At 41.5% G+C, this 26,331-nt stretch overlaps 1 protein-coding gene across 1 annotated transcript in view; it reads left to right on the forward strand.

The window, feature by feature from the left end:
• Positions 1-26,331, forward strand: part of EBF2 (EBF transcription factor 2) — a 176,732-nt gene that overhangs the window by 107,570 nt on the left and 42,831 nt on the right. The window contains exon 7 of the mRNA XM_032795353.2: positions 17,735-17,816. Within this exon, the coding sequence (XP_032651244.1) occupies positions 17,735-17,816 (82 nt within the window). The remainder of the gene's footprint in view (positions 1-17,734; positions 17,817-26,331) is intronic.

The following is a 26,331-nucleotide window of genomic DNA, read 5'->3' on the forward strand; positions in this document are numbered from 1 at the left end:
GGTCGCCCTAGTAGGCTATTATCTTCAAACTGAACCAGCTACCGGAAGGGGATGTGTGCGCATTTTTGACTGAGTTTTTCAAAACTGTCTAAGGAAGTTAGGTGTCCGGAACCTATTGACTCTCAGTCCCAGCACTGAGCTTAGTTTTCTGGCCAGAGCAAGACTCCTATGATGTCTATGAATGCACATAGCAGGAGGAGGCCTATTGTAATGGCTATACTGGAACAATGATGATAGTTTTCGTATTTAGACCACTTTCAAAGTTCACGCAGTCAATGAGAGTTTAAAAACAAAACCCAGCTGAACAATTGATCAGACATGTTCCCATTTGTCATGTGTAGCACAGATATTTAGAAATTAAAAAAAAACAACAACTCTTGTAATTGTTATCTTGACAGGCTGTACTGGTTTTGTTGGAGTTGTTCTGGTCTGCTGTAGAAATCTATATTTTAGCACCTTTTTTCCCCATCCTGTCCTCCCTTCCTTCTAAAAAGTGGATTTTGGACCCAATGGACCATAACGGCTCTGAAGCAGCTGTTACACAGCGCTTTGAATTAATACTTCATAACAGCTCCAAAGGAACCATTACAGGGGATTGCATCAATTCATGATCTGGAGCCATTAGGATTATCAGACATTTTTGCATATTGAGAGGGGAAAAAACTTTATGGGAAGGGAGAAAAAATACACAGTAGCTGATTTCCAAGGACCTGATCCTCAGCTGGTATAAATCATTATAGCTTGATTGACATTAGTGTCAGTTTACACCAACTGAGCATTTGGCTGCAATTGTATAAACTGTTTCAAGAAAAAATAATACTCAAAGATACTGGAGAGTTCCTAGATCTAAGGGCTTATTCTACATGCAGAATTGTGCCAGTTTAAGGTGTGCTTTTACAATCAATTTTAGTTAAACTGGTGCAAATGGCTGTGTGAAAGCTATTTTATTTCCATTAAACCAGGTTTACTTGACTTAAGCTTAAATTGATTGGGAAAACATTTATTAAATTGAAATAAGATGCTGTTAATCTACAATAAGAGCATCCACACAGCAGGTTGCACCTGTTGAACTAAACTGATTTAACTACGCTAATTTGCATTAGTGTATTGGTGAGGCCTAATGATCACATCTTCGATCCTGTAGTCCTTTCATTAAAACCAATGGAAATTTTGCCTGAGAGAGAGACTGCAGGATCAGGACCAAGCTTTGAAAAACATAGACTGCTTAGTACTGCAGGTTCCCAACATCTTTTTTGGTCGATAACTTGAACACATTACAGTTTACTACACAGAGCATCTTTCAAGCAAGACCTTAAAAATCAAGAGCCTATCTGCTCATTGTGTATGTTAAAGGGCTGGGTGAGATCCTTGGCTATTGTGAACTGGCATAGCTCCATTGAAATCTAGCCTAGAGATCGATTTGATGCACCGCATGCAAATTGGATAGTTTGATTTTGAAATTCATAGCATTTTGTCACTTTGCACCAGCTAACGATCTCCCTCTTCTCATAAGCCCATATGGGTTTGCACCAATGTCCTTAGCTGAAATATCTCCCTCTGACCCCACCCACTTTGTCTGGAGGGTGCCACTGGATAGCTGCTCTTTACCCCTGACTTGCTTGCATTTTAGTGGTGAATTATTTCCTGCTTTTGAGATCTTCCGGGATCAGATATGCTGTATGGCTATATGATACAAATGACAGGTTAAAATATGTGTTGAAAAGAATTTCCTTACAGAAACATACCAAGAAGCGCAACAACTAGTATTCCTGCTTTTGAATCATCATAGCTAGTGAGAGGCGTGTATGCTCAAAGGTGAAAGGGCAAGGATATAAAGTGTTCTCTCATCGGATTTGACTCCAGTTGTATGTATTTCCTTCAGTTTTCAGCCTATTCACGCTGCACAGTGAAGGGGATGATGTGGAGCCATGTTGTTGCTGCCGTTTGTATTACGGTAGGCGCCAACCAAGATCAGGGCGTCATTGTGCCAGGCGCTGTACATATCCACAGTACGATAGGGTCCCTTACCTGAAGAGCTTGCAATCTAAATAGACAAGACAGACAAAGGTTGAGAAGGGAAGCCCAAAGAGGTGAAGTGTCTTGCCCCAGCTCATGGAGTAGGTCAGTGGCAGAGTTGGAAATAGAAGACTGGTCTCTTGAGTCTGCGTCCATGCTACCAGCTGTCCTGGCTTCCCAAATTGCAGCACAACCCAACGCAAAATAAGCTTGTACAGCAACTTTGATCTTTCATTTGGGAGCTTTAGAAAATCCTGTCAAAGCTATATCGGCGTAATAAACTGCGTTTAAAAACTAGTAAATAAGCAAATTGTAACTTGGAGATCGCTCTTCTTTTTAATTGTTTCATACTTGGATGAAAGAACCATAAATGTTTATGATAAAAACACACACACAATGCAACCTCTTCTCATGAGGAGTTCTATCCAATTCCAGTTCAAACCCTGTTCCCCAATCTGTCAGTTGATATGTCGTGCGTTCCAACAGGCTACATGTATTCATTCCCTTAACCCACCATGGCATTGAAGGCACTGGCTCCTTAGTCTAATGTCTCATCATACAAGTTCTTCCTAATGACAATGCTACTCCCATTAGCTTCCCTTGATGTCTATTTACTGTAACAGCTTCTAAATTATTTAAAATGCAAACATCTGGCTTCAATAAATGAAGAAAACATCCTGCAAATGTTGCAAGCACTCCAAAACTTTGCTCCAAAACTTTACCTTTAGATTTATGATTGGGGCAGAAATTTGAAGAGGAAAGCATGCTAAATTCATTTTATGCATTGACTATTCAATGCACTAGGCATGTAGGATCTAAGTCAGGAACAGCCAAGAGACCTTTTTTTGCTAGAGAACAAATTGTGATAATGCGCATGGAGCATAACAACATATTATTTAAAGCCTTGGAACATGGATATTTTTTAATCAGTAAGCCAACGGAAAGCTTAAAAAGCTGTGCATGCAGACGCAACTGTCTACATTTTATATATATATAACATACAATATGCCATACATCTCCAAGAGGTAAAGTGGATTGGACTAAGCTGCTACAAAGCCTTTCAAGGCCAACAAAGCATAGATTTTGCTCCAGAAATATATCCAACTCCCACCTTGCCAAACCCTTGAAAAGTCGAATATCTTGGCTTCTGAAACACAGGCTTATATACATTGAGTTGTATCTGGCTCTATGATCTCAAATTGGGGAAGTCTATTAGGGGAGTTTGAGGTGAGTGAGGAATGTAGACCACAGTTGCTGCGCTTGGAAACATCTGGAGACCGCACACAGTCTCATTAGGCCAACCATAAAGCGAAGCACTGCTAAAGCCTTACCTTAATGAGGTTTTTTTAAAAAAAAGCCAGAACGACCACTTTAGGTTCTGACTGGGACATAGGAGGCTATTAGTCGTGTAATGCTCCTTACATGATAAAAAGAGCATTAACCACAGGGCTGCCTTGTGTGGCCAATGGAAAGAAAGTTTGGCCAAGAAGGATCTGGTCCCAGATTGTTTGCATTCTTCAGTCGTCTGGAATTCTCATCAAACAATATGTTCCAGGATCAGGCCCTTATCCTCCAGACGAGGAGACCCAGGAATCAGATGCTTGGTTTGGGATTTGGTGTGTTTCACGAGATGCGTCTGATTCCCACAATAGATGAGTCAGTTGCTGAAATTAATAAGCTGTAAACTTCGGACCAGCACAAAAAAATGCTTCCTCCCGCAGTGCAGAATTCCCTGGTGGAAGCAGTCATAGACTCCAGTACAGCGGTTGGGTCTAAACAAAAGTTGAGTAATTGTGCGACTGACGACAAAATTATGTGCAATGAACTCATGGTCACATATGGATGGACACTGTGATATTACAAGGGATCAAACCTCTGGCCTTCCCTAGCAAAGGCACAAGCCGCCACTACTCTGTTAAAGAAGTAGATCTGCTTGCTGCCTGTAAGTAGCAGGCTCCTAATTTCACTGGAGGCAGCCACTAAAACAAAATGTGATCCCACGCACAGCAGACCCAATCCTGTACCCATTAAACTCAATGGCAGAGCTTCTGTTGACTCAAGTGGTGTAGGATCAGGCCCTAGGCCAGTGTATTACATATACTTGCTAAAATGAGATTAGTCTCCTACCTTAGGGTATAGATCAGTCACTTTAAGGGTCAGAAAGCAGTTTTCTTTCTTCATTAACAGCGCAGCACAATTGGCTAGGTACGTTGTGTGTGTGGTGAGGAGAACAATGACGTCTGTAGCACCAGCTATTTATCCAGAGGAAGAATACCAGACTTACTGGGGCCATGGTTTTATGGCAAACGTTAAGACCAAGATGTCAACATTGACTGGTGATTTTTGAATGCTTCAATTTTGGGGTGCTCAAATGGAGACACTTTATAGAGGCCTGGATTTTCAGGCAGTGCTGAGCCCCTGCCCTCTGAAAATGAGCTCTCATGAAGCTAATGATTCCAAAATCATTAGTTGTTTCTGAACATGTTGGCTTATGTCCTGTGTATCTTTATAACATTTCAGGGCAGGGCATGTGCCCTGAAATCAGTGACAGGCCAGAAACAAGCAAAGTAAAATGTTCTTGAGCACTGTCAGCAAGTTAACTGAGCCAAACAAAGATGCAAAATTAAAGAGAAGAGAATTTTTTTACTCAGACTGAAAAGCATCTGAACTTCAGGAAACTTGTCCAAATCAAACTGCTGCATTTTTTGACACTCACCCGTTGCCAATAGATACAGTTCATGTTTATATTTTCTCATCTGATGTGCAGTAGAGCCCTGCAGCAGGACTAGGATCCTGCATGACCTACTGCCATAATAGCGGGAGCAGGATTAAGAATAGTCCCATGCAGGGCTCTAATGTGTGGTTATTTTCCCGCCTGAAATGCTGCATCTTTCCAAGCCTCTGGCATGCATACACTATATCAAAGGGTACTGAAAAGGTTAATTACATGTGCAAGCTAGCAAGAAGAGATGGATGAAATGTTTGCAATAAAAGTTGGAATCACTTTAAATTTGTGATTTAAAAAAAATCGGTACATACAGTATTAGAAATTATTTATTGCCCCAACTATGAAACTTTTATGAATTTCTTCAAAAATCTGCTGTTTTGCTAGTGAAAATTAACTGATTTCTGCACAAAATGTTAAAGCATAGCTGAAGATGGCTTCAGAATATTTTTTAAAGCAAACAGAAGTTAAGGCTGGTCATTTTTTCTGCTTCCACAGAGCAGCAGGTTTTGAGGGGGCACCAGAATTCTGAAATGAAATGCTGAAATCTTTCCTGGACCCCATGTTATTTAACATCACTAATGACCATTTCCACAGTCAGGGAATTGTGAGATGGTAGGAAACTCTGAAAATCAATAATCCTCAAGAGGGGTGGATGTTGAAATTTGTTGGTGGCCACATGCTAGAACTGGAAAATGCACCAGGAAATGTTCATTACTTTGCTGCAAGAATTGAGTCAAAAGACTATCGGAATATCAGTCGGCTTGGTTGTGTACACTGGACTGAATTGGTACACTGGAGATCTGAGTTCTGTTCATGTTTCTGCCTCAGACTCCCTGTGGGACCAAGGGCTAATCTCTCTGGCCCAACTCGGCCCAGTGTAAAAAACCAGGATTGAGTCCATGTTCCATTAGTTTGTTTTGGTTTGAATTCCTTACTCAGCATCTCTCTTACCTATTGAGCTAGATATGTTAAAGATGGATTAAGAGAGAGATCTCATATAAAAGAAATAAAAAAGCACCTTTCTATTTATTTTCATTGTCTTGGACTTCTGTTTGCATCCAATGGGTGCATTACGTGGCTATGGAAAAGTTCTGTATATGCAGGCCACCTAAAGCTAATACACCAGAGAATTGTTACAGGAGCTGTTCCTCTAGTCGTATTGTCTAGCTCCAAGGTGACACGGAGCCATGTGTTCGTTTGATGCCATCACTCTGTCAGTCAGATGGTTAGGATTCAGTGTGGGTGGTAGGTGCAGTTTAGAATTGTGGATAACTTTTTTTCTCCTTAACTAACTTGGCCTTGAGTCTGAGGCTAAATATAATTTAAGCATCTAAGGTTTGTACACATCAGTCTTCTACGAGGTGACTTAAAATGGCTGAGGAGGCCTGATTGACAGAAAATGCTGAGCACCTGCCCTCTGAAAATCAGGCCCCTTTACTGTGTCTCCAGTTGGCTAGCCAAAATCACTAGTCGTTTTTCAACATCTTGGTGGTACAGGCCCCTTTCCAAACCAATGTATTTGTTGGTGTGAGATTGGTTGATCTCAGTTATTTGTATGTTTATGTGTTTTGGGGTGGTACTAACTGAAATCCATCCCTCTTCCCAAACTACCTCTCTGCTAATTCTAAATGGTTCAATGACTTCTCAGAAAGGGAATGCATTTCCCCTGATCTCTTCTGTGTGGGTCAAATCCTGAATTCCTGGCTCAGCGGGGGTGCTAATTGAGTTAAGGGCTAAGTGAAAACCAAATAAGAACCTTACAAGCTGAACCTGTATTATTTCTAGTTTGCATGATCGCTTGCTAAATATGTCACAAAACTCTATCTGTTCAGTCCGCACATTTTTTTGTGTGTGTGTGTGTGGCTCCCACTTTTCTGCACAATTAAATCACTTGTTGAGATCTCAATACTTGGTCTCCTTTATGCATTCGGGTAGTCTTTCAAGTCAGGAATAGACACCGAGTTATGTTGCTGTGCTATACAGTGGCACTTTTTTGGGGGCGGGGGAACACTTTGGCGCACATGTTTGTTTGAGACTAAGCTCTTCTGCATTAAAGCGAGACCCTTTGTTTTAATCATTACTGAATAGATCCAGTACTAATGACACTTAATCGTTTCACTAGAATGATTTCCCTTGGTTTTGGCAGCTGAAATGAAAACAATTCCAAATACCATCAAAGGAGCTTATCCTCACACAGCATGTACAGGGAGAGTGTTTTGATATACAGGGGCGTGTTAATATCATATCATCTCCTAATGCTACATACAGTTCTGTAATCCTTTCCCGTCTCAGTCTATGATCTCAGAAGGTAAAAACCCAAGGAAGAAAACGCAGAGACAAAGAGCACATTAGTCTCTGCCCCTGCAAATAATGGTCTGAACATTTGTTTCATCCATATACCTATATTAATCCTGACTTTCTTGTATCTTGTCCGCTAGTTTGAATTTGTATGAGACATCAAACATACCTTTTCACATATGTTCTTTCCAGATTTTTTTTAACAGTTACTTAGCAGTTTATAGAAGGAAGTGAATGATCTCATCAAGCTGCTTAGAAATTAAAAAAAAAATCTGTGCTTATTAATTATGCAGGATTAGTCTAATTATAATTCAGCAAATTAATTAGCGACAGAAGGTGTTCTGAAACATTGGAGTACATTTGCATGTTAAATGGAGAGGCTAGTCTGTAATATATGTAAATTTATGCATGGCTTCATAGTTTAATTTAAAAATTTGCAGCTGCATATGGTATGGGAGCAGGTGAAAAGTCAGTTTTAGTTTAATGATGCTAACAAACATTGGATGCTGTCCTGTCTTAGGGAAGGAATGCACCCTTATCTGCCAATCTATAAATCTGTCATAGGAATATAATATTACATCAGTGCTCAGATTCAAGGTCATCAGTGAGTAGACCCATAAGTACAATAGGTGTAAAACTACAAACTGAATAGACCTTGGAGGAGGAAGGGGAAAGATGTATATGGATCCAAGGTGCTTGGATGTCAGTCTGCTTTCTCAGCAAATGAATGCATATTTATTCCATACAACAACAGTTTAGGGGCACGCAATGCTCTTGACTTCATAGATGAGTGAGAGCATTCGTCTGAGTGATATCCACTCTGGCAGGTGTAAAATAGGTGCCTAACCTTGATTCTGTCTCTGAACATTTATGTCTGACCAACGTTCCGATCTCCTGGAGTCACGGGAAAGTTATTACCAAGTGCTGAATTAATGGCAGGGTAGAGAGTTTTTATGGTCTGGCCTCTACCATCTGGCAGCAATAGTAAAAACCAGTGGACCAATCAGCAGCAAAAAGACTATTGTTGTAATTGGTGTTCACAGTTCAGCCTAGCATGGATTGTTTTTATGAAGGGAGTGGGGGAAGAATCCAAAGATAAATTCACTGGGTTAGATAGGTGTCAAATAACTTAATGTTGTACTTTTCAAACAATCATCACTGCACTGGAGAAAATGAACGGGGGTCAAATTCTGTTCTCACTCGCACCTCATGCAAATCTCTTTGTAGCCAATGGGGTTTGCAAAGTGTAACTCAGAGACAATAGCACTACAGATATCTGTACTGGGTAGCTACTAGGGTAAGGCACCGCAGAAGAAGGTATAGGTGTAACCAAAAATACAGAGCACTATAAAAGTTGGCAGGGCTATAACTGAGATTGTGTAGCACAAAGCGTAGATGTAATGGAGGAGAATTTCATCTGAAATCCCACTCAAAGTTAGTTTTTGAGAGACAGTAAAGTCACCACTGTTTTTCTGTTGAAAAAGTGGTAAAGGCACAGATTGAGATGTGAAAGACATTCATTTAATTCACAGCTTGATCGCAGAGTTGCTCTATGATCTTGGGCAAGCCACCTTCACTTTTCTGTGCCTCAATTCCCATCTGTAAAATGGGGATGATAATCCCTCCTCCCTCCCTCACTTTGTCTGCTTTGTATCAGAGGAGTAGCCGTGTTAGTCTGGATCTGTAAAAGCAGGAAAGAGTCCTGTGGCACCTTATAGGCTAACAGAAGTTTTGGAGCATGAGCTTTCATGGGTGAATACCCACTTCGCATCCGACAAAGTGGGTATTCAGCCACAAAAGCTCATGCTCCAAAACTTCTGTTAATTTATAAGGTGCTATAGGACTCTTTCCTGCTTTGTCTGCTTTGTCTCTTTAGACTATAAATTCTCTTACGATGTGACTACCCATCACCTAGTGCCTGTAAGTACTACTGTACAAATAAGAATAATATTTGAACATTCCTTTCCAACAAGCAGCCAGTCCAATCCCCTGTTTTTATTGACTTCCCGTGTACTGACTTCAGATTATGCTAACACATTTGGTTATGGGCCAAATGGTGTGAATAATCTGAATTTTACTGTATAAATAAGCTCCCAGCCATTGTCTTGTAAGTTACTGGAAAGTTTTGGAGCAGAAGGAAAACCCGAAGGAAAAAGGGGAACTGCTAATTTTGCAAAAAGCCCTGAAAAGGCTTTTTTGGAGAACAATTGCAATTACAAACATGCTGTTAGTGTTGTGTTTTATTTTCAGTTCGAGCCCATAGAGTTCAATTATTATTTTCATTAATGGTGTCAGATTTTCATCAGAGTGCAAGAAAACAAGGAGGTTTTCCTTGGAGATTCTCTTTCCCAGTGAGTGGTGCCATGCCAAATAACTGCATGCAGCACTGAGAAGTGCCTGTGTATGTCACAGGTAATGCACGCTCGTACAATCCCAGTTCCTTGAAGACGGGATCATTTTGCAAGACCTCATAAGTGAATTGTTTACCAAATGGGCAAGAATTGAAGCCTTGGATGTATAGGTCTGTTGCTGTCCGCTAACAGCGGACTATCATCTATTTCAGAGAAGAAATTAGTGTATAAAGCAAAGAACGTGCAAAATATGTGCCTATAAACATCGCATTTACTGATATGTACGTGGCTGGGTTTGGGTGATGTGCTGTACCTTTACATTTGATTATTGCTAGTTTAGAACTTAAATAAGCTCTTAAAAACACCCCCTGCCACAGCACAACAAGGAATGTTGCATTTTATTCTACAGCAGAAGTGGCCAAATTTACTGACCCACATACAATAATCTTCAGAAGTTTGAGAGCTACAAGACACACACAGCCTGCCCCATGGGGCAGTGCCTGCTAGGCATGGGGTTTCTGCCCCATGACCCTCCGTGGGGTGAAATCCCTTAGACCTGCATCCCTGCAGGGCAGAAACCCCTAGCCCCATCACCCACCACGGGGCAGAAGCCCTGACCTCTCCCAGCCCCGTCTGGTAGGCGGAGAATGGGAGCATACTCAGGCCGCACTTTAACAGTGAAAGGGCTGCATGCAGCTCACAAGCTCCAGTTTGGCCAGAACGTGTTCTAGAGAGAGAGAGGTTGTGTGAAGAGGGATAGTTTTGTGGGTAAGGCACTGGACTGGGACTCAGCAGAACTGCGTTCAGTTCCCAGTGCTCCACAGAACCCTTGGAGGAGATTACATAACCTATCTGTAAAATGGGGGTATCAGCGGAGATCAGTACTGGAAGGCTAAAGGACAAGGAAGGACATGGAGGAGAGAGAGGTAACTTGGCAGAGATGTAGGTGACTGTGTCTATCATAATTGGTAAGGATGGATTCATGAAACTCATAGGGAAATAAAGTAGAGGTTTGGGAAGAGGAAGAGCCTGAGACCTGGGCAGAAGGAATCTGAGGCCTGAACTGAAACCAAGCTATGTCGCTCAGGGGTGTGAAACGTCATAAAGCTGACCTGGGATAGACCCTGCGAGGAGATGGACAGAAAAATCCCTTCCGTCACTGTAGCAAGTGTCTAGGCCCGAGTGCTGTAACCCTTATAGTGTGGACATATCCTTTGTCTAAACTGGGAAAATACAGGCAGGCAGAACCAGGGATTCAAGAATGTGGAGGATGGTTACGGTACATATTAGAATTGAATGAGGACACTGGATCAGACTCTCTGACACCCCTGTTGTATCTCTGTGCTCCTCCCGCCTGCAGGTCTGGCTTCCACTGACATCAGCAGGAGCCCTGTGCTCGGCACTTGCTCAGACTGTAACCAATGACTGGTTGGAGAGAAGTGGGGCTGCCGTTCGATGCCCCTGTAGCTCAATCCCTGTGGATTGGAGCAAGTGTTCCCTGATTTTTCTAAAGCAATGTTGGAGGGACCCTAGAATGGAGCCACAATGTGCATGCTTAAAAAGCCTCTGTTGTGCAGCTGAAATCTCTGCATGGTCTAGTACCCTGAGTGTAGATCTGGGTTTGGCTTCTATTTCCGAGGCCAGCAGTGGCTCCCTCTACAAACCTGGGCAAGTTACTTGACCTACATGTGTTGGTTTCCACATCTGTAAACCAGGGGTAGGGGGTAGCAGCTAGCAGCTAGTGCAGAGGAGTGTTGTGAAGATAAATTAACTGTTGTGTGTGAAGTATTGTACAAATGCAAAGGGGTATTATTGTAGCATCTGTCAATACTTACACCAGTACAGTGCACGTATGACCTAGATTGCTGTAGTGAAATGTCCTATGTCTGTAACTCTTGAAAGAGTGGGTGGTCCTCTGATTGACTCCCTAATAATCTCTGCTGACATAGAGCAGAATGACTCCAGTGAATAATGTGCAGATTATACAGAAGATCTTGAGATATTCATCAAGATGATGCTGATGATATCAGATAAATGCAATTAACCAATTTTAAACACCTACTTAAAATGTGCAAGACCCAAGTTCACACCAAAGCAGGAAATTCAGAATAAACCCTTCCAGTTTGTCCTGTTGTTCCTTTTGTGTTGTAGCATCGGGTAAGGTTACGTGTCACACTGATCTCAGAGCCTGCCATTCCAAGACACACATGGGTGACTTAAGAGACGACTGAGACCCTGAGCTCAGAATTTCCTTGCTTTGGTGAAGTTGATGTCAAATCATTCATGTTATGATACTTCTGATGTGGTTCTTGGGGTGTTTAAAATTAATATAGTTATATTAAAACAAGGCTATTCAAAATAGCAGCACACCTTTTTTCTTTTAAATTCATTCTCTGCCTTTTTGGTAACCCTTCAGTTTCTGGAGGCAGGATGTTGTCATCTCACTATCTCCAGTTACATGACAGCATCATAGGATTTGCTGGAAAACATAAAGTAGGTACATTCTCATGCGAGAAGGTTACTAGGGCTGTGAGTCCGAGTTCCATGGCAAGCCAAATAAACCCAATTTGTCTCTGGATTTGCTTTTCAAGTGCTTTCTCTTTTTAATGCCCAGGAGAGCCACTTACAAGGATGAGATCATGAATCTGGAGTTCTCCTGATATTTCACCTCTAAAACAGCAGCACTAATGTGAGCAGGCTATCAAATGGTGAGAGGAAGGGTGGTTAAGACAGAGGACTGAGGGAGCTGAGTTCTAAACCCAGCTCTAATCCCAGGTGGTGGGGAGCAATTTCTCCCCCCTTTCTGACCCCCACTTTCTTCACCGCTAAAAAGGTGACAGTCACCCACATCTGCTGCACCTCAAAAGGGCTTAATGAAGCTAAATTAACTGAAGTTTATAAAATACATTAGGAGCCACAGGATGGGGCTGTCAAAACATGAAGTGTCATTACCTCTTTCTGTAGCTCCAAATGGGAAGATGGACAAGTCCCAAATCTTGTGGGTTATTTTCTTTTAATTGATTAAAAAAATTAACACCCTTCTGCTGCCTGTTGGATTGCTCTTTAGTGCCCCAATCCAAAACTTGCTGGAGTCATGGAAAGACTGCCATTGACTTCAGTGGGCTTTGAACCAGACTCTCCTCAATCACTGGCGAATGGAGATTAAGGAAGGATAGGCACTGCCACAGCCTTCCACAGACACACACCCCATCGCCATGTTGCATGGAAGCATTCCCACTGAAATGTTAGATCATGTTCCTATGGGATTAGGAGAGTGAGTGATGGAAAAGACCTGTTAGACTGAGTCCCACCCTTGCAAGTGCCAGACAGGAGGCCCTGTCTGTAGCCGTTCGGTTTTTCAGGGAGTGGCAGAGGCAATCCTTGCATGATGATGTGTCTGCTGGACAGTGTCCCAGATAAAAGGTAACTGCAGGATATTTGGGCCCTGAAACTTAAAAGGGAGTGGGACAGGGAAACCAAGAAAGTGGCCTCTCTTAGCCTGACCAGAATCCTGTCGACATCGTTGTGAGTCTTTGACAATGAGCTTGGGATCAGGTCCTAACACCAGCATTACCCTCTGCGCTTGCATCTGCATTCAGCTCTGGTTTCTGGTCACCTCCAGATCTCTGCACAATTCTGCCCAACCTCCTTCTCTGAGCTCATTTCTCTGCCCACACTTCTTGCTCTGTCTTCTGGCCCTTCATCTCTTTCTCCCTCTCCCAACGGCATCCTTTCCTCCATGCCTACCTTTATGGGTCAGAATGGCCTCCCAATTAATCATTGCTAAGTGCCCTCCCTCTGCTTCCACTGGCTGCTAAAATCCTGCCTGGTCTTCAGTGCCACAAGCTGTAACGTCTATACGTTGCACTTCATTATTTCCGCTGCTGTATGTACTTGTGCCATCAAACTGTAGTGCTGTGAGGTGCTGACTGTCCTTAGCTCCGAGGTGAATGATAACTGAGGGATATCAACACCTCAAAGGACAAAGTCTTTAGAATATAAGCATTTGGTAGAGGAGAGCTGATTTCACTGGGTTTTTTTAAATAGTTAGTATTTTATTAGTGCTTAGATATGCTATCTGAAATCTGTGCTGAGGTCTACGTACTCCCACTAAGAGGCAGTCTCTGCCCCCAGTTTACAGCTAGGAAATGGAGGTCTGGGTAGATTAATAGAGTCTAAAGCCAGAAGGGACCACTGTGATCACCCAGTCTGACCTTCTCCTATACTGCACGGGCCATTAAGCAACTTGCCCAAAGTCACACAAGAAGTCTGTGGCTGAGTTGAGAACTGAATCCAGGTCTCCTGAGTGCCAGCCCAGTGTCCTATCCACTAGACCATTCTTTGTTTCCACATATGGAGCTTCATAGACGTACAATACTTCATCAATCATTGGTGACAGCGGGATACTAAAACAGATTTTCGGTAGTATGCGCAGGGTCTTCCTACATGACACCTCCAAGGCCCTCTATGGTTGTGGACAGAGGAACAAAATAGGAGGAGGAAGAAAAAAGAATTTTTTTTAAAAAAATGGCCCCAAACCTCTCTTAATTATTTTTGATGTACGTGCATTAAAATACATTAGTCTTCCATAGCCCTGCCAGATATTTAGTGGTAGTCATTCAAAGTTAGCTTACTAGTCCCTCAGTGCCTCCAATGCTGATATACAGTATGAATGAGCCATATCTCTCACTTCTTGGCTGGAAACTCAACAGTCTGCTAAACCCATAGCTAGCATGGTCCTTATGGAGGAACAAAGGCCAGCTAAGAAACAGGGTCAATTTTTTCTTTTCTTGATGCATGTGTAGGTTAAGTTCAAAAAGTTGCTAAAGGTTCTAATTTAAAAAAATTAATAAAGCCCCTCTGTAATGCTCCGGTCACCCCTAAATCAACTTCATTCAATGTTATGCCTTGTCTCCTCTTTGCTTTCCCCCACCAAAAAAATTCATTTTTATTGTAATGCCTCAATAAATATTAATGCCTTTCCCAGATGCAACCATTTAAAATATATATGGATATATATATAATGACAGGCCGAATACTTTATACAGGTGCCCAGTTGCAGTTAAAATTGACTGGAAAATATCTGAAGGGAGAGAGTGACCTGATTCAACTGGAGGAAAGATGAAAATTCCTCTGTGCATCTGTTTAAGTCTAAAACCAGGGGGAAAATATTGAGCACATTAGTATATCCACTGGGCTCTAAAGAAAATATAAATGCCATAAGCCACAATGAAAGCAATGGCAGAATGATACTAGAATGCTAAAATATTAAATACCCAGGCCAAGATTTTCAACAGTGACTCTAATGATTTTGGGGGCCCAGCTTAAGACACTTTACACTATGATTTTCAGAGGGTGGAGGCTCAGCACTTCCTGAAAGTCAGGCCCCTTAAAATGTCTTGGGTGGAGCTCTGCAAACCACTACTTGTTGTTGAGTATCTTGGGCAGATCCCCGAAGCCTCAGTGTGCTGGAGTGCTGAGTGGTCTCCATTCCAATTAGGTCAATGAGAGATGAGAGCTCTTGGCATCTCATAGGGGGTGATCAGGCCCATAAGGAGCAATGAATGGTTTTCTTTAATTAAAAAAAAGAAAGTTATGGCCTAGATCTTTAGTTGGTTGCTCAGACTTCAATGGAGTTTTGCTGATTTACACCATCTGAGGATCTGGCTCCAAATATTTTGGGTTTGGTTCCCTTCCTGGGTTATAGGAGGCTCTACTTGGGTTGAATTTCTGTCTATTTAGACCTCGGTGGAGAGAGAGAAAAAAAAATGAAGTTGGAAATAATTTTTCGGATTAATTTAGCCCTTATTTCTGTTTGTGTGTTACCCACAAACAGGTCATGATTCTTAAGACTTTGTTTGCAATTATTCTATGAATAGTTAGCTCAGATTTCTTGGCAAATGGTCTCCAATATAGGTTCGGGATAGCTGCTTGCTTTGGTCACATGGCATTATTTGTTTTCCCTGCTTGGATGACCTAAGGTTCCTGAACAGGAGAGGTCCCGTTGTCTTTTTGCAGATAATCTGCGAGCATTTGTAATTGTTGGAATGGAGCAAAAAGAGTGTTTGCAACTGAGAGCGTTTCTGGCTTGAACTGGCAAATATTCACATGTGCCAGTATGCGCAATGTTTTTTCTTTCTGGAAACATATTTGCAAATAAAATTTTTCTCACCAAAAAAATCAAATAAAAGGGGCCACGAATTCCACACCAAATGGAATCAACAGGACTTATTTGCAAGAATATTAGTGAATATGTTTTGCTGCATTCACTTAGCTCTGTTCGTAAAACATGAAGTTTTGTATGATTATTTGGTTCTATGTATAACCAAGTGACTAGGGCTTTTTTTATAGAAGTTGCCCTCTGACAATGGAGCATTGATCCATCTTCTGCTGCTGAACTTGAATCCCAAAGTGAAAAGAGACTGCAGTATGGACACTGTGCTTTTACCTTTATCTGCATCACACAAAGAACCAAGAAGGTTCTATAATTGTGAGCCAGGGGAAAGCTAGCAGCAAATGATAGGGATAAAATGATTATTTCACAAAGGAAAACTTATGAGAAAAATGGTCAGAAAAGGTTCAGATTGGTTTAAAAATAATGGAAACCTTTAGTGCAGCAGAACCCCATAGGAGGGTATTTCTTTTGTGGGCCCATGTTTCTAATTTCTTTAGGGGGGGCTTATGGGGAGGATTGCAGTTGTTTTTTGAGACACATAGAAAGGAATCAGATTCCTAAGTATTTATTTTATGTGCTGGGGTGAGTGGACTTTTGAGAGGTGTAAATAAAAACTGAGGTGAGGAAGCAAAGTTGATTTCTGGTTTATTATTATTATTTTGTTGGTAAGCCCTGGAAAATATACATCTTTCTCCTTTAAAGTTCTAATTCAAGGCATGAATGTGTGAGTTCTGAAGGGACTTTGGGACTGCGGTAAAAAATCGTTGTCATAGTAACAGAAAGGGAAGTAGGCCTAGCTCACCTGGGACTTTAACTTACTGCGAAAGCTGATTTTTTTTTTTTTTTTTTTTTTTAAGAAAAGCACTCAGCAAGCGAAATAAATAAATAAATTGTTCACTGTATTCCATGCCAGTTCTTCAACTATTTAAAATCTCTCTCCTATACTAATGCCTCCTCCCTCCCTCTCAGAGCCTACACAAATTTGCTTGTCCCAGTTAAAGGTGTTTTGTTCCCCAAATGTAAATATGCTACTAGAACAGAAGCACAGAAGTTGTTCACGTTCACAATGGAGGACACTTTAAATATTGCTTGTCCGTTACACTGGGATCGTGATAGCATGGTTGGGGAGTATTTTGTATCCAAAAAGTGCAAATGTTTGCAATCGGTTCTATTAACCCCTTACACTCCTGAAATTCGTGAGTCTTATCAGTGCAGCCATCATTAGAAAGATGGATTTGCTTATTCACATGGAAGAATTTTGTACTCAAGGGCCTGTTGAGAACGGCTCTCTAGTGATAGCATGTCAAGACTGTGCAAAATCCAAGCACTGTGGTTCATAACGTTTGGCAGTTTCTGCCTAGAGTGCTGGAGATGGAACTTACATAAATGACAAACCACGACCATGCAGAACTGTAAAGCATAAAGGATCGGTGTATTTGATAGGAAAAAAAAATCATTGATAACTTTTTACAACATCAGTATGTATACCTACTCTAAATCATCGCCTATATTCTGCATTGGGTCTGCTATATTCCTTTAACTTCTGTTTTTGTCACCCTCTCTCTTACGATTATGTAAGATTGTAATTTGGACTGTCAACAGTTCTGTTTATCTTTAATAAAAACGTAGTAACTAACTGTCAACATGAAATCTGGTCAGCTTTTTTTTAATGAGCTTAAAGTAGTTTCAGGTCTTTCACCTGCCCCAGAGTTACCCTGCCAATTTTTCTGGTTTTTACAATAGTATTATCCTCTGATGATGTTGCACTAAAGACCTACACAGACAACAGAAGAAATAAGAGAAACTGGCTAAACACAAAAGGCAGTCAAATACACAAAGTAAGGACACTGTAAAAAATAGAATGCCGGATTCTTAGCGGGTATGAACCGGTGTAGCTGTATGGAGCTAGGCTGACTTATATCAGCTAAGGACCTTGTCCAAAGAGGATATTTAATTTCCTATTTCATTCATAATCACATTAGATGTTACTTATAAGAAACAAATTTCAGAGAGAAATGTGATTTATTTTTAAGTTTTTCAGACAGTCTATTTATATACCCTCACGTACATCGTTATGATGCACACTTGCATCAATGCAAAGCAGATAAATAATACTAGATGTTAGTTTCTCGTTAATAGAAGTGACCCAGTCCTTTCTCTTTGCAGATTCTTCTTGAAATTTTTCCTCAAGTGCAATCAGAATTGTTTGAAAACAGCAGGGAACCCCAGAGACATGAGACGTTTCCAGGTAAGTATTAGGAGACTTGACATTAAGTAAGTTGTCTGCTTTCCTTTCTCTTCCTTTTTTTCGCCTATATTGTTCATAATAAACAAGGTGACAGTAGATGATAAACCGCTTCAGATATTGTTAAAAGATTTTCTTCATTTGCTCCATTTAAACCTTTTTTTCTTCAACCCCCCCCTTTTTGCCCCCCCTTGGGTATTCAATGTACTGTACCAACCAGCGGTGGATATTTGATTTGATACCCTCGGGCAAAGCACTCACACTCACAGCAGGGATCATGTTTGTGATACTTAGATGCCTCAGAATTTTTCAAAGTAGCTCTGTACATGGTACACAAACACTCCTCCCTTCTATTCCCCACTCTCCCCTGCTTTTTAACTCTTGCATACCCTCCCTTTCAGCCTCTTTAAAAACAGCAGCCAAAATAGTCATGGTCACTTTAAGATCTCGCACGGCAAAGCAACAAGACCCATGGGACAGCAGCCCAGCAGCTTTGCAGAGAAATCTGCCACTGGTTTCATCATAGCTGTCGCTGATGTATTGAGAATACCAGCTAATAAAAACACAGAGGGAGGTGAAGTGTGTCAAGTTCCAAACACTGGTGAGGAGAAAGGCAGATACAGTCTCTCCTCTCTCACCCCAATCATTTAAGCAACTAGATTTAATAAATAAGTATTGCACCTGTAATTCATCCCGCGCACAAATTATAACCATTTCTAATGCTGCCTGAAAGCACTGCAGAGCACTCTCCATGGGTTAGAAAAGTGACATTCTAGAGATCACTGTAGTAGAGGACCATGTACAGAGAGACAACATGGTCTAGTGTCTAGGTTACTGAATTGCAAGTCAGGAGATCTTGGTTCTATCCCTGACTCTGCCACTGACACGCTGTGCGACTCTGAGCAAGTCATTCCACGTCTCTGTGCCTCAGATTTTCCACCTGTTATATGGGGATAATTTCTACTCTGCCACAGACTTCCTGTGAAGCCCTTTGAGAAAATCATGCCACTGCTCCGTGCCTCAGTTTCCCCATTTGTATAATGGGGATCATATTTCATGGGAGTTTTCTGAGGCCTAGTTCATTAACTTTGGTATCTAGATATTGCAGTGATGGGCATAAGAGAAATGCATAGAAAGCCAGTACAGCTAGGGGAGAATGAGCAGGATTCTTTCTCATGTATCAGCAACAAAATTCTCAGACAAGCTGCTCTACTGCAAAGACAGCATGGTCTAGTTGGGAAAGGCAACAATGTCTGGAAGATTAAGGATGGCACGGCAAGACCTGCACTCATGCGTTAGACTCCTAACTCTGTATTTGAGTTGCTGTGTGGCCTCGGCCAGGTCCCAATAACAGTTTGGTGCCTCAGTTTCTCCATCTATAAAATATAAATTAAACATGCCTACTTACAAGATACATTGTAAGGATCAGTTACTGGGTTCTATCCTGCAGTTCTTACTCACATGAATAATTCTACTGATGTTGGGGGGGAGGGGGACTACTTGTGTGAGGAAGGGCTGTAGGACTGGACACTCAGTGTTTGTAAAGTGCTTTAAAGATGAAGGCGCAGGTTGAAAAGAGGGGGAACTGCTAGTTAAGTGCCCAAAATGAGAGCCACATGAGCACTAAATATTTCCATATACAACGGCCATCATCATTAAAGGCTCTTCTTGCACTGAAAGTTATTGCTAGGGCTGGTCGAAAATTTTTCATCAAAATGTTTTTTGGACAGAAAATGGCTTTGTTTGACAAAATAGAAATGTTCCCCCAAAAGAATTGTTGTCAAAAATTGTCAGAGTTCCACTGAAAACTGAACATTCTGATTGCTGAAAACAAACACAACAAAAGTTTTCAATTTGCAAAGCTCAAAAATGTCATAGAAAAATGTCAAGACCAAAACACCTGTTCTCTTTTGTTGAATTTTTAGTGGGGTTTGTTGAATTTTTAGATCAGATACTCCATAGTTATCTCCTAGTCTAAGTTTAGGGAATGGCTAGTGATATCTTGGATACAACATTGTTAACTGTCAGCGAATAAACCTTGACTTTTTAATGGCAACCCCTATCAGCAAAGGAGCGTAGATTATTATTTTGATCCCAGATGTTGCCTGCCAAGATTTGAGAAAAAAAAATCTGAAACAGGAAGAAAAATCATCTTATGACTCATAAATGGGAGCCAGCACATACGGAGACTGATCAAGAGAGACTGATTTTGGAATGTAGTGAAACGAAACTGTTAGGGACTGTCTTTTTGTTCTGTGTTTCTACAGTGCTTAGAACAATGGGATGGTCTTGGTAAGTGACTAGGGCTGCTAGACACAATTGCAATAGAAACAAATAAATAAATAATAGTATTGGTTAGAGGCTGCCCCAGAGCCAAACTCTGGATCCAAGAACTTTAGATCTAGTTTAAATCTAGTTTCAGTTTTTTACCCTGTGCCCCGTCTCTACAGTAGGTGAAACCGAACCCCTGGGTTCACACCATGCCCTAAACTATGGAAGAGTTTGGATCTGGATCCAGATTTTCTGGCTGAGGTCAATCTTTAGCCATCAGTCTTACTCCCAGTTTGGCTCTCTTGACTCTGATCCTAAGGTGGTGGTGATATGGAGCCTGAATGAATTTAAATTTCCAGTTGAACATGGAACAAGGAGGCTGAAATCACCCTTAGTCATTCACGTGGTTACCAATGGAATGCCTTGAGCCCATCCGCCTGGCATGCCTCTCTCACATGCCTCTCCATTGCTTTGAACTTTATACCAAAATCAGCAGCTTATTGGAGAAGAAAATGAGCTGGGATAAACTCTTTCTCCTTCTGGGTTTTCTACCTTCCTGCACGCCAAGCCTGAAAATTGGAGCCAAATGAAATTCTCTGGTTTTGTTTCACAGGGCTTATCTAAACTCCCTCTGGTCTCTAGCCCATGTGGGTTTATATCCTCGGAGTTTCACTTCGACCTTGAGGGTCAAACCCAAAACCTCATCAAGAGACTCAGTCACTGCCCCTAGGTTTCTCTAGTTCTGTCTCAAAATTATGATGCTAGCCTGACTCTGATCCAAAATAATAAAGCTGCTTCCACTGCAATGGCAAAATCTTATTTATTTCAGTGAGAGCAGGATCTTAGTCCAGGTTTGCTCAGAACGGTGTATCTAGGTTCACGAGCTTTCAGGTGAGCTTAGGTCTTAGTTCCCAATTTGTAACAGAGCCTGAAATTTAGGGGACTTCAAGGACAAGGGAAATGTGAATAGCCCAGGCCCATTGTGAATAAGTTCTGTGCAGATTTTGGTTAGGTAAAGATAGAAAATGAATATGGGCAATGATTTTCTTAAGAGCAGTGCAGTGGGTAGGGTGCAAAGAGCAGTTGGATGGGAATTCTCATCTTCTAGCTCTACCTAGTTCTTTTCTCGTTTTATTTTGTGCAAACACCTGTTTTATCTGCCTTGGTGTCAGACGGATGCTGCCGGCACGCCCACGTGGTGTCAAAAGTTTAAACATGCAAGTCATCCCAAAATATTGGTTGTGCTCTCTCACTCCAAACATACATTCATTTTAATTCCACTCAGCAAGCTTTACATCAACAAAGGTAATGAATGTGACAGATTTTTTTTTATGAGGTTAGAAGAGGCAGCTGTCAATCCTAGAAATGCAAGCCCATCATAACTGAGTAAAGCAGAGTCTGACTTCTAGGCAAAAATAGGAAACATAGGGATATTTTATTGATTTTCCTGATTTAATTCATTAGGTTTTATTTGTGGACCAGATCTAAAGAATTTCAGTGGGTTTCCTTAATATATTCTTAGTAGAGCTTTTGAGGATTATTAAAGCGCTAGTCCTGTGAAAACTTACACAGGTGCTTAACTTTTACTCACATAAGTAGATTGACTTCAGTGGTGTCACTCCTGTAATACACTGTGCATGAATATTTGCTGGATGAAGACCTTATTTATTTATTTCTATTGTGGTAGCACCTACTGGCCCCCACGCAGGGATTGGAGACCCATTTTACGAAACACTGTAAAACCACGACACAAACAGTCCCCTGCCCTACACTGACATGGTTATGATTTGACGTGGTTTCATCAATTGAAATTGAGTTGATTTCACCCAAACAGTCTTCTTATGAATTTTAGGTGCATTAAAAAGCATGAAGCACACTCAAGCTTTGCTGTTAACACACAACATGTATGATGTAGATTGAAGTTGCACTGTATGATATGTTTTACTGAATTCTTCAAGCCCAAGAGGCTGGGTTACTCATAACTTGGAATAGTCTCAAGGTAATAGTTATGATTAGAGATGAGTGTGAACCACAGAGTTCAGGCTTTAATTGGATCACAACCAAAGCTTTAGGGTGGTGGGATCCAGAGCATCGGCTCCAGCTTATTTATAGGAGAGGTCTAAGTCTTAGCTATACTGTACTGCTAGGAGAGACTTGAAAAAAAAGTAAAAGTTCATTTCATTGATGTCGCACCTGTTTAAAAAAATAGAAAAACAAACCGGTTAAACTAACACTGAATTGTAAATTTAATGCATCTCCAGATGCCTACAGAGTGTAGGGCGTTTTTTTCTTTGGAGGGTTGTTTTTTTGTTTCTTGTTTTTTAAGAGTAGTTCTTCAGTTTTGAAAGCAACACCAGATGGTTTGTGATCTCATCAACTGTTTGAAATGTGCTTTGCTACTGAGCAGGAGCTTCAAAGACACAATGAAAATCACTTAACTTATGGACTTTTTGACCAATCCTGGAGTCAATTTTCTACTGTGGGGAGAAACCATCTATTTCAAAAGTGAAATGTTTTGCGATTATTTTATTTCAAATTATTTACAACATGCGCACATCTTTCTTACATGCATCCTAATGGCTAAGCAGGAGATGGAAACAAGGACTCCTGGGTTCAGTTTCTGACTCTGTCCTTGACTCATGTTTTGTCCTTGAGCAAGTCAGCACATCTAGTACACTCTTTTATTCATATGCAAATTGAGAGTAATTATCTTTCATGGGGATGTTGTGAGGTTTAATTAATGTTAGTAAAGTGCTTGGAAATACTTGGCTGAGGCTTTAGAAGTGACATGCACTATTTACAAAACCAGAATTTCTGGAGTGGGGAGGAATCTGATTGTAGGAAATGCTTAGATTCTGTGTGTGCGTGTATGTGTGTGAGAGAGAGAGAGAGAGAGAGGCCTCTTGGCTAACGTTCCAGGGATTAGACTGGGGATTTGGAGAACTAAAAGGATAAATTGCTCCATTTTACACAAAAGAGCCAAGGCTTTGTAAGTGGGGTTGAACAGATTCACATCCTCTGTGGACTGGGCACAGATGTGGGGACCTGTAACCACACGCTCACCAGTGGGTTGTGGCAACAGAGGTTGAAACTCAGTGAATTGTCATAAAATACAACCCAAACTATTTTTATTATGACAACAATGATGCACGCTGTGATGCTCACTTACATCCAGTTATCCTCCTCAGATGTTTGAAATCACTTGCCATAGGTGCTAAAACTCACACAACTTTTGGGATTGGCGAATATTTTCCCAGGTATCTAGTGGCTGTCCATATATTGGTCCCACAAGTTCTAGCCAGCTCAACTCATCAGTACATTTATTAAGGAAAATATTTGTCGTTTGAGGTGAGACCCTCAATGGAGCTAGGCCAGTTTACACTTGCTGAGGACCTGGCCCCCTTTTTTAATATTGGCAATTGGAGTTCATCTGAACTGGAAATCTAAGCCTTCGTAATACCACCATATCCATCATCACTATATTTTCAGAGGGCAATTCCCCCAAGAACAGCATAAAAACACATGATGCACTCCATTCCACTTAATGAGGACTTCTCCCAGGGAACTTGATTGAAGTCCAATGATACTTAATGGTAATGATCGCTGTGTAATGGGGGACGGTATTTCTGTTGACCTGTGATGAGGCACTTCAGCTAAGATGCTTAGCTGAGATTCAGCGCTAAAGCATTAGCCTCCTGTAAACTGGGAATTCTCCTTGATCCGGGATCATCCTGATTGAGCAGATCCTAGAGCACCATTGTGGTTCAGAAAGTGGATGAGGAGGAAAATATTAGCTCTAACCACAGACCTGTCTACTCACTGCATTGAAAAGAAACATGGGATATACCCTTATGGGTTTTCCCCTTCTCAGTGCTCCAGAGGGACGTAGAAAGGGGAAAAAACCAAGGTATATCCCTGGGGATATTTTTTCCTGACCCCAGATTGGTTACCTCAGTTCATCCCTGAGCATGTGAGAAAAAGCTCACCTTGGCTAAGAATTAATCCACAAATTCTAACATACTAAAATCCATGGGCACTCTAGGGTCCCTGAAATGAGGTCAGTGCAGATAGTCCTCTGTGCCTGCATTGTAGGATCGGGATCTAGATGTGGAACTCCAACTGAAATCAATGGATGTTTGGTGCAGAGAGAAGTTGCTGGCATTTTTCTGTTAAGCCCATCCCTAGTTCAACTCTACAGCAAACACAGTATACTAAGCATCTAATCCTGAAGTCATCATTTAAACAAAACTCCCATTGACATCAGTGGAAATCTTACCTGAGTGAAGATAGCAGGATGAGTCTGTGTACGTAGGTGTACATGTGTAGCTTCCACCCAGGTGGAAAATAATAATAATAAAAAAATCCACATAGTGGTTATTCTTCTGGAAAAATTAAAATAACACGGTACTGTGACTGCACAATAAAAAGGGAAAGTATATCAGGAATTTAATATTGTTTCCAGATGTTAAGTGTCACAAATAATTTTTTCCTCATTTGGAATGGTATCAGGGATTGTTTTTTTTAGAGATCATTTCCAGTGATGAGATGTGTTGCATGTATGTAAATGCATGTATGTATGCCTGATGTGTATTCATGCATATGTAAATGTGTGTATTTAGGGATACAAAAGCAATATGTATTGTCCATGTAAAACAGTGTGTGTATTTATATGCATATATATAACTTGGGGTGGAGCATATGTGTATGTGTGTGTGTGTGTGTGTGTGTGTAGAGACAGAGATAGTGTGTATATGATGGAGAGTTTGCTTTGCTTCTGCCTTACCTTTTCATCAGAGGATCTTGAAGCATTTACAATTCCTAACCCATCTTCAGGATAGGTAAGGAATCCTCCTTTCTCGCCAGCCCCGCGAACATTGAAATATGCACCCTGCTGACAAGGAGACTCAATTAGCAAGGATTCTCTATTGCGAATGTCCAGCTGCTAGTGTCCAAGGTTTAAATCTTGAGACTGTTAATCACAGCCTTCTAGACAGATCTTCGCTGTCAGAAGGGGTGTGGAGGATAGGTGGCCTCTCACTCAGTTAGCCAGGTAAGGAATTGTAAATTAAAACTAGCACTTTGAATTGTGTTTGGAAGCAAAAGGGAGCCCAGTGCAGCCTACAGAGCCCAGGTTTAATGTATCAAACATGGAGAGCACTTCTGTTCTCTGCAGTAGTTGAAGCCTTAGCTTGGACTTCAAGCAGAGTGCATTACAGTAATCCAGCTGGGAAATGAGAAGAGCACAGGGATCTAGTAAAAAAACTGTTACTTGCCTTCTCATAACCGTTGTTCTTTGAGATGTGTTATTCACATCCATTCCAATCGGGGTGTGTGCGCACAAGTGCACAGTCGCCGGAAGATTTTTCCCCTAGCAGCGTCTGTTGAGTCGGCCTGGGCACCCCCTTGAGTCACGCCTTCATAGTGTCCAATAAAGGGCCTGCCGACCCACCACCCTCTCAGTGCCTTCTTGCCGGCTACTCAGACAGAAGGGTGGGTATTGTTCATGTCCATTCCAGCACATCTGGAAGAACAATTATGAGAAGGTAACTGTTTTTTCTTCAAGTGCTTGTTCATGTCAATTCCAATCAAGTGACTCACAAGCCCAAGTTCAGGTGGTGGAGTCGGAGTTGCCCACTGATTGGAGCACTGCTCACCCAAAGGCCACATTGTCTCTGGCCTGCTGGGTAATCGCAAAGTGTGTGGCGAAAGTATGGATGGAGGACCACATTGCCGCCCTGCAGATTTCCTGAGTGGGAACCTGCGCCAAGAATGCTGTTGGTGAAGCCTACGCCCTGGTGGAGTGCACAGTGATTGAAGGTGCAGGGACATCTGCCAGGTTATAGCACTCATGAATACAGGATGCTATCCATGACAAGATGCCTTGTGATGACACAGGCTGACCTTTCATTCTGTCCACCACTGACACAAGTAACTGGACCAATTTTCTGAACAGGTTTGTTCTCTTGATATAAAAGGCAAGCGCCCTGTGGACATCTAGAGAGTGGAGTCTCTGCTCCCTGCAGCTGGAATGCAGCTTACGGTAGAATACCAGGAGAGAGATGTCCTAGTTAATGTGAAACTGCAACACAACCTTCAGTAAGAAAGGAGGGTGAGGTCTGAGCTGAACCTTGTCCTTATAGAACACAGTGTAATGGGGCTCTGAGGTTAGGGCCCTGAGTTTAAACACTCTCCTAGCTGAGGTTATTGCTACAAGGAACGTGACCTTGTGAGATAGGTAGAGCAGGAA

The sequence above is a fragment of the Chelonoidis abingdonii genome, chromosome 2 (assembly GCF_003597395.2).
Source record: "Chelonoidis abingdonii isolate Lonesome George chromosome 2, CheloAbing_2.0, whole genome shotgun sequence".
NCBI lineage: Eukaryota > Metazoa > Chordata > Testudines > Testudinidae > Chelonoidis > Chelonoidis abingdonii.